Source organism: Chiloscyllium plagiosum, chromosome 10, assembly GCF_004010195.1.
Source record: "Chiloscyllium plagiosum isolate BGI_BamShark_2017 chromosome 10, ASM401019v2, whole genome shotgun sequence".
Classification (NCBI taxonomy): Eukaryota; Metazoa; Chordata; class Chondrichthyes; order Orectolobiformes; family Hemiscylliidae; genus Chiloscyllium; species Chiloscyllium plagiosum.
Window position 1 is genome coordinate 48,525,793 of NC_057719.1, and position 9,782 is coordinate 48,535,574.

The 9,782-nt window shown below is 36.4% G+C and overlaps 1 protein-coding gene across 1 annotated transcript in view; it reads left to right on the plus strand.

The window, feature by feature from the left end:
- LOC122553627 (E3 ubiquitin-protein ligase pellino homolog 2) overlaps positions 1-4,765 on the plus strand; it is a 247,120-nt gene extending 242,355 nt beyond the window's left edge. Inside the window, exon 7 of the mRNA XM_043697729.1 lies at positions 1,024-4,765. Within this exon, the coding sequence (XP_043553664.1) occupies positions 1,024-1,590 (567 nt within the window). The 3' untranslated portion in view covers positions 1,591-4,765. The remainder of the gene's footprint in view (positions 1-1,023) is intronic.
- The last annotated feature ends 5,017 nt before the right edge of the window (positions 4,766-9,782 follow it).

Below are 9,782 nucleotides of genomic sequence, written 5' to 3' on the forward strand. Positions count from 1 at the left end.
TTTCCATCTTGTAGCTACTCTACCACTCCTTTACTACCAATATATGTATGTGTCAGCAATTCAGGTGAGTCATAGCATCGAATGTCATTTCACAGTATGGTAGCCTAAAGTGATTTCATAGAATCAAAGATTAGTTACTGCTCATTTCCTCTAAACCTGCAATTTCTTGGCCCTTAATCATTTTCCCTTTACCCAATTCCCTTTTGAAAGCAACAATTGAATCTGGCTCCAATCTCCTTTTGGAAAAGGTGTTTCCTCATGTCACCTTTAGTTCTTTGCCAGCAATTTTAAAATGTTGTCCTATGGTTCTTGAATCCAAACTGTTCCTTTCTATCTACACCGTCAGGACTCCTCAGAATTCTGAAAACTCAATCAAATCTTCTCTTCATTGTCCAGATTTTCCTCCAGGATTTGTCTGAAGGTTGAAAGTTAGAATTGTAAATGTATTTTTTTTCTATTTATTACAAGTTGTTGGAAGTGTTGAGAACTAATAACCTTATTTATATAATTCAAAGATTTACTGAACTGAATTTTTTTTTAAACTGCTGATTAATCATGAGTACTTCAGCTCATTTTCATTATGTGGTTCATTATTTCTTCCAGTATCAGCATTAAAAAGATATGTAGATAATCTAATCCTAGGATTGACATGCTATTTTGTATATGAGTATCACTGATTTATTCAAATTCTGTCTGCATCTAATGTCCATTTCTGGCAGCATGCTACTTCATAGTGTTAAGGAGTGACATCGCTGTCTATCACAAGAATGCTGAAGCTAATTAAAATATATCTATCACCATAGATATGCAGACTTAGCCTAAATTGTTGATTAAACCAAAACCCTTGCAGGTCTGTGCAGTTTAATTCTAATTTTGGTGTTATATTTAACATTGGAAAAGGTTAAAATGAGACCACTTTATGTTTTTCTCTCCGATTGTTATGCTGTAGCTAACAAGTATTTTTGAAATATAAATGAGAGGAACATTTTTACATGTACTTAGCATTTTTAACTATTTTCTTAGGTGGACAGTGAAACTAATGTTCTTCAGGATGGCTCACTTGTTGATCTTTGTGGAGCAACGCTTCTGTGGAGAACAGCAGATGGCTTGTTCCACACTCCAACCCAAAAACACATTGAGGCTCTTCGACAGGAGATAAATGCTGCTAGACCTCAGTGTCCGGTTGGGCTTAACACCCTAGCATTTCCCAGCATTAATCGAAAGGATATTGTGGAAGAGAAACAGCCCTGGGCCTATCTCAGCTGTGGTCATGTCCATGGTTACCACAACTGGGGCCATCGTAGTGAATCAGAAGCCAATGAACGAGAATGTCCTATGTGCAGAACTGTTGGACCATATGTGCCACTTTGGCTAGGCTGTGAAGCAGGATTTTATGTGGATGCAGGACCTTCTACACATACATTTAACCCATGTGGACATGTGTGCTCTGAGAAAACAGCAAAATATTGGTCTCAAATTCCATTACCCCATGGTACTCATGCATTCCATGCAGCATGTCCTTTCTGTGCTATACAACTTAATGGAGAGCAAGGCATCATTAAACTAATTTTCCAAGGACCAATTGACTGATGAAGATGTGAACGAGGGCAAAAAAACCTTTTTGGGAAATACTGTGAAAATAATCTGCTACTGTAGCTGGATGCCTACTTGCTGGATGATTGACATAATTATTTTCAGAGGAAGTGGGAGGGCAAACAGCTTGGTGTGGGATACAGTTATTTGTGATGTGGATAATAATGATTAATAAATGTTTTACGGGTGCAGAATTTAGAGGAGCCATTCGTAAAAGCTACAACTAAAAAAACAAAAGTTACCCTTTTGTTCTAACCTATTTTGCTACAGTGTGCCCTTTGTATAGTTTTATAATTTATATGATTTTAATATATTGCGTGTATATTGAATGACCTGTTCAGATAAAGCTGTAAATCATTTATGGCTTTTGTGTAACCTTGGCAGTAAAGTATTTACTTATTTAGACTTACTCTCTTTTAGCTAGAATGTATAACAATGATCTGCTCCTTCACTATAACTTTTTTCATTTCTCAGGTGTGCAAGTAAATGATTTAGCTAAATTCTGCACCAGAGATATTGTTAAGGTGGGTATTTGTCAAAATACAGAAGTATTCGTTAAAGGCTTCGCAAATCTTTTGCAGAAGTGTTTCTGAAATTCAATGCAATATTGTTGAAATTATTCTAATTTTTGAATGATGAAATGAGCTTTGATGCTCTATCTGCACGTTAAAGAAAAAATGTTACAATTTAATTGAAACTGCATTATAAATTTTGTTTTAGTGTTATTTAACAACTACTTCATTTGAGTAGCATCTTCAGTGTGCCATTAAATATGATATGAAATACCAATAATTGCTGGAACTTTCAGTTACCTCTCAGTTGTGTACTGTTCAGTTCTGCTGTATAGCACATTGCCAGTTTCAAGTACAATGTTTACACAAATGCCATTAACAACTCTGATGCAGCTTTTATTGACATCATTTTACAAACGAGCAAAATAGCAGCATGAATGTTAACAGTAACACAGCTGTGGGCCTACCTTCTGGAAAATTGTGGTAGATTGAAATATTTGCAAAGTTTAATCGATAATTTAAAATAGTTAATAACTAACCTATTAATAATGCAAATATGACATTTGTAGGTCTTTCCTTTGTCAGGGTTATTTTGTACTTTTTTGAGGGCATATAAGTTAGTATGTAAGAAAGTTCAGATGCAACTTGGTTTAGTTCTGCCTCCTTTAAATTGAATGAAAATAATCATGGTAAATACAAAATCATTCCTTCAGGATTCAGAATACCTGCAGTTCTCATTCTTATCATTTATTTTGTCATGGCTTTTGAGGAATCCCTAAAAACGTCTTGTCATCACAAAAGTTTTTGCTGAAACAGAATTTGTTAAACCAGTCTCAAAACAGATGCACACCTAATTTAATTTAATTTATAAAACTGATTTGATGTATATGATGCTTGCAACTTTTTCATTAAGGTCTAATTACAGATTTGCATTTCTAGTTTGTTATATGCAATTGTACTGTTTATTTGCTTATGTGTACAGAACAATTTTCAGAGTTGAGTACCATGTGCTTCTTATCATGGTGTAATCCATGTTTTCATTGAATTTTCTTGATTTTAATGTAAATTAAAGTCGAGTGACAAGATTTTGCCCTTTAGATTCATCTATTTTAATCTTGTATTATCACTGGTACCTTTCACTGCAAGTGATTTTTTTTTTCTTCAGTCCAATTAAGATTAATATATTTACTCTCCATGTTATATTTTATAACACTGTTTGGTTGTATATAATTTAGCTGTTACCATTTTTCAAAGGAAATACACAAGATATTAAAAGGCTTGACCTGTATTTATTTCCAATATGCATATGAAAAGATTAGCTCCATTATTACTAATGAAGTTATTGTAGTGAGGTGTTGAGCACTCAACAATACCAGGATAAATCTTGCTGGCAAAATTTCAGCAAATATTGTATTACACAATAATCAAGTTTCTTTAAAAATGGGGAAAAAGTTGAAGTTAATTTTCATCACTAATGTGCATAAACATCAACTTTGTCACATGACTTGGAGCTACTTCCCCATCTGTTATAACCTCTTTTTAATTTTAAAAATTACAATTAATGTCAGTAAAGACATGCCCTTTTTGATTATTTTTAACCTACCAGTGTTAATTTCTATACATACAGAATTAAAAGCTTTCTGTTTAAATTATCTGAATTTTGCCTCTCAATGTGTGTGCACATTGAGGTTTTTCTAGTTAAAATACAATAGCTTAACTTAAGTTGGTTTGAAAAGAAGTTTGTTGGTGCCTAAGATGCAGACTGATTTTTGTGATGTATTATCACATGCTAATAAAGGCTTTTTCAGAAACAGTAATGCATTGGATGTATTTTGGCTTGTATACTGGAACTTTGTATTGCATTTGTTCTATATAACATTGCATATTGCAACAAATAAGCATCATATAGGAGGCACAAATATTAGAAGAACTTGTACCATGTTACAGACACAACAAATCCTTGGAACAGTACCTTAATTTTTCCATTCAAATTGAAATTTTTATTTTGAAAATGAAACCTCCACACCCATGCTCACTAAATTACCTCTTTTTTTTTTAATATTTGTTAGTCAAAGACTTGGAACACATAGAGGTAAGTTTAATTTTCAGTTGTTGCATAAGGCAGACAAGAGTCAGTGAATCAACAGACCGTCATATATTTCTCTGATTTTCCATTCACTGACTTCAATGGCAAAAAAAAGGGTGACTGATCTGATATTACTAATTTTATGCCATTGCCAAATGTTAAAATTACTATCTTGATAATCTCAGCTTTGAATTATGCATAGTAGCATTCTTAAAAATTTATTTTTTAAAAACCTTGTTTTGATAATGTTTCATAAGCCAACAGACTTGAACCAAATGTGAATTGTGTTCTATGTCCCACTAAATTTCTTTCATTCATTATTAATGCTATAAAATTCATTCCACAGGCCACTATTTTGCTTATCTGTGTTGAAATCAGTCAGTACTGATTGATTTCAGAGAATTTTGTCCTTTGTATAGCAGAGCCTTTTTTTGAGTTAAAATGTTTGTCTAGTTCTGAAAATGTTCAGTGATTCTTGGAAGTGGACTCTCTGCCTTAAGCAGATTTAAATGGATTATGGTTTGGATCTTGAACACTTTGTTTTCGTGCAATAAAAATAACATTTAACTATGAAGTCAAATTTATCACTACTGTTTACATGCTTCCAAATACTAAGCTTAATGACAGAGCCTTTAAAAAAATCTGTGAGAAACATGTAATCAACATTACAATGAGTATATGTCCAGTTTACTGATTATAATCAAATATATAACCATCCACTATTAAGAGTACATTGCAAATATTTACCTCAATTTGAAAATATTGTTGGACAAGACCATTACCACATTTCATAGGTGGCAAGAGTCTAAACTCTAATAAACATTAGCTTAATCAAAAATCCTATGTATAATACCTATCATATCCAGACTAGAAATTATTGAACACTATTTTATTAAATTGAGATTATTTATTTATAATCTTAATCCAGAAACCTCCACTATCTGAATGCAAAGTATTCATTTAAATCAGAGGGCTCATCATCAGCTCAGGCGGCTGTGATGAAATTAAATAAATATTTATTCAGGAGAAATTAGACTTAAATATTTGGTTGAACTCCTTGGTTACTATTCAACTAAGTCCATACTAATCTCACAAATATCCAGCTACCCTTCTCCCAGAACCTTAAAACATGACTTGACCCCCTCACCACCTTCCCAGTGATTGATGCTCCACACTTGACATCTCCTCCCGCATTATGAACCTGGTGCATCCCTTTCCCCCGCTCAGGACATGATGTGCCTCAGTCCCTATCCTAGCACCAGACACCCATTCTCTCCCAACTCCTCCAGATCCTTATCTCCTACCTGAGCTAACAAATTTCTGCAGGTCATCAGAAGTGTCAATGTGAATAAATGTCAACAGCTGAATAGCAAGTGAAGGGATGACCTATAATCCGATTAATTGAGGCAGAGAAATAATTACACAAAATTGAAAATAAGATGGTGTTGGAGACAAACCAAATGGCTGGAATAATGTGATTGGTATAAAAGTCGCATGACAAGGGTCTAGCCAAAGTAACAACTAATCCAAAACTGTATAACACTCTTATTATGTTTTTTCTACTTTAAGTTGTCAAGGTGATGGTGTCAAATTGGTATCTTATGACCTCTCTACCTTAATTAGTTTGTAGTTTTGTATTATTTGTTACATTGGTTAGACCCTCTGCATGCGACTCTTATACCAATCATGCTATTCCAGCCTTTTGGTTTGTCTCCAACACCACCTTATTTTTAACTTTTTGTAAGTATTTCTCTGCCTCAATTAATCGGATTATAGGTCATCCCTTCACTTGCTATTCAGCTATTGACACTTACTCACTCTGACACTCTGATCACCTGCAGAAATTTGTTATTCAGCCTGTCGGCACTCCCATTCACATTATCTGTATGATCTTTTGATCTCTCTGCCTATAAGTTCTGTGTCTGTGTGCGCTTCACCTGATGAAGGAGCAGGGCTCCGAAAGCTTGTGATTTCAAATAAACCTGTTGAACTATAACCTGGTGTTGTGTGATTTCTGACCTTGTCCATCCTAGTCCAACATCGGCACCTCCACATTCTGGACCTTTTTAAGTTTCAGGAATGACAGCTGATTGCTGAGAAAAGGGAATGTGGTCTACTCTCCCTGATAGTTCTGCAAGAGAACTATCAGAATGGAAGTTACTGCTCCACGTTTTTGAAGGAACCCTAAGTGGAAACCCCTGCCAGATTTATGGACCTCTCTCATTTCATTCAAGAAATGGTTGGGTGTGGCAGTCATGAGACTTTGAACAATATTTTTGTATCTGAACTGCAATATCAGCAAAGATGCAGCAAAATTGTATTTATGGCTTTATAATGAACATGTGTGGACTTGGATTCTCCAGGCATACTTATTGGTCTCCACCTACTTATTGCTAGAGAAAGGATGGAGTTTGACTACAAACCACAACCAAGACTGACATCCTGATAAATCTGCAAGGATTAGACATGAAGAATTTTTGATGATGGTGAGAGCAAGAGGCCTGCTCACCAATAATTCCTGGATAAAGCAATAAAAATTGAAACTTAAATTGTTTTGGTTTCAGATTTTGGACTGCTTAAAATATTCTAGTGCCTCTCCTGCCAACACGCATCAATGCTACATTATACTCACTCTAAACTCTACCACCTCAAAGAAGAAATCTTCCGAAGTGCCAGGATGATCAGTTTCTGATGCATTTCCCTCCGTACTCTACCTGAGTTATACATCAGAACTCGTAAACAAGGTTAAGGAGTAAGCCTTAACAAGGTTAAGGACCTGCTGCGCTTTTCCAGCAATACATTTTCAGCTAAGGAGTAAGCCATTCAACCCCTCTAGTCAAGGCTGATCTAATTGTAACCTCAATACCACACAACCTGATAAACTTTCATCTAGTTGCTTACCAAGAATCTATCAATTTCCGCCTTAAAGATATTCAGAATCTGTTTCCACCACCTTTTCAGGAAGAACATGCGAAAGACTCAGAAAACGATTGGCTTCATCTCTGTTTTAAGTAGGTGACCTATATTTAAACAGTGACCCTGAATTCTAGATTCTACCTTAGGAGGAAACATCCTTATCAGACCTGGTCAAGACTTCTGGTGTTATATGCCTCTTACTTTTCTTAAGTCGAGTTGATAAATTCTTATCCTGTCCAGCTTGACCTGATAGGATAATCTGCTCACTCCTGATGTTAGTCTGGTAAATGTATGAATTAGAAATAGAAGTAGGCCATTCAGCCCTTCAAGCTTGCTCCTCCATACAGTAACATTGTGATTGATTATTTATCACATTCTGCAAATCTGAAAAAGATCCATTTACTCAAATTGGCTGGCTAGCTAAAAACATCTATCTGTGCTTTCTGTCAACTTGTACACCATGTACATCTATTCCCTGCAATAACATTTTATGTAGTACCCTTGTCAAATGCTCCCATTAGCCATAATAAAAGTTAAGCATGTTCCTCCTTCAAAGAATTTCAATAAATAGGTTAAACGTGGTTTCCATTTCTGAAAATCATGGTGACTCTTCCCAATTACCTTGGGTTTTCTAAGTGCCAGTTATATCCACTTTAATGATCACCTCAAATACGACAGACATCAAACTAACTGGCCTTTAGTTTTCTGTTTACTGCCACCCTTTTTGAAGAGAGTGGTTATACAGTATTTGTTACTTCGCAATGCGGTGAAATTTGGAAAGTTACACCAACACAACTTGAGTGTTGGAGGCTGAGGGGTGACCTTTTAGAGATTTATAAAATTTGAGGTGTATGGATAGGGTAAATAGACAAGGTCATTTCCCTGGGTGGGGGAGTCCAGAACAAGAGGGCATAGCTTTAGATTTAAAAGGAACTTAAGGGGCAACTTTTTCATGCAGAGGGTGGTACGTATATAGAATGAGTTGCCAGAGGAAGTGATTGAGGCTGGTACAATTACAACATCTAAAAGGTATCTGAATGGGTATGTGAATAAGAAGAGTTTAGAGGGATAGGGGCCAAATGCTGGCAAATGGGACTAGATTAATTTAGGATAGCTGGTTGGCATGGATGAGTTGGACCGAAAGGTTTGTTTCTGTGACATACATCTCTATAACTCTGACATCTACTGTCTTATTAGCCATCTTAAGATACTATCATAGCATCATACTGTACAGAAGAGGCCCTTTAGCCAATCGAGTCTGCAAAGACAAAAATAACTACTCCAAATCTATACTAGTCCCTCTTTCCAGCTCTTGGCCTATAATATTGAATGTTATGACATTTCAAGTGCTCATCCAAGTACTTGTTAAAGGTTGTTTCCCAACTGCAACTACCCTCTGTAGCAATGCATTCCAGATTCCCACCAAACTCTTGGTGAAGAGGTTTTTCCTCTTATCCTCTCTAAACCTCCTGCTGTGCACCTTAAAATTATGCCCCCTGTTATTGACCCTTCAATTAAGGACAACAGGTGCTTTCTATTTGCCATGTCCGTGCCCATATAATTTCATCCACCTCAGTCAGGTCCTTCTTAGCCTTCTCTATTCCAAAGAAAACACCAGAGCTTTTCATCCTCATAGCTAAAATGCTTCAACCAAGCCAGCATCATGGTGATCTCCTCTGCATCCCCTCCAGTGCAATCACACCCTTCCTATTGTGCAGTGACCAGAAATGCACACATTATTCCAGCTGTGAAATAACTAAAGTCCTGTAGACCGCCAGCATAACATCTCTGCTCTTATATGCCATGACTGATATCTCATATGCCTTCATCAGGACCCATAGACTTATCAACCCAGAACTCAAACAGTTTGTGGAGCAACAGGTTCCCATTTGAACAGCTTCCACCTTCCTTCAATGGTGAAGTTTTCTGTATCATCTTTAATGAAGACAAAAGGAAGATATTCATTGATCGCATATCTTTTATAGATAGGTATAGAAATTCTTGGGTAGTTTACTCCCATAGTATAATTTATTTGTTCCAATTAACCTAATTTGATATTCTAAACTGACAGTCATCTTTGCCTTAAGTTTGATTTTTTTTCATAGTGTCATAGAGATGTACAGCATGGAAACAGATCCTTCGGTCCAATCCGTCCATGCTGACCAGATATCCCAAACCAATCTAGTCCCACTTGCCAGCACCCGGCCCATATCTCTCCAAACTTTTCATATTCATATACCCATCCAAATGCCTTTTAAATGTTACAATTGCACCAGCCTCCACCAATTCCTCTGGCAGCTCGTTCCATACACGTACCACCCTCTGTGTGAAAACATTGCCCCTTGGGTCTCTTTTATATCTTTCCCCCCCGGCCCATATCTCTCCAAACTTTTCATATTCATATACCCATCCAAATGCCTTTTAAATGTTACAATTGCACCAGCCTCCACCAATTCCTCTGGCAGCTCGTTCCATACACGTACCACCCTCTGTGTGAAAACATTGCCCCTTGGGTCTCTTTTTCCTATCCATGCCCCCCATGATTTTGTAAACCTCTATAAGGTCACCCTTCTGCCTCCGACGCACCAGGGAAAACAGCCCCAGTCTGTTCAGCCTCTCCCTATAGCTCAAATCCTCCAACCCTGGCAACATCCTTGTAAATCTTTTCTGAACCC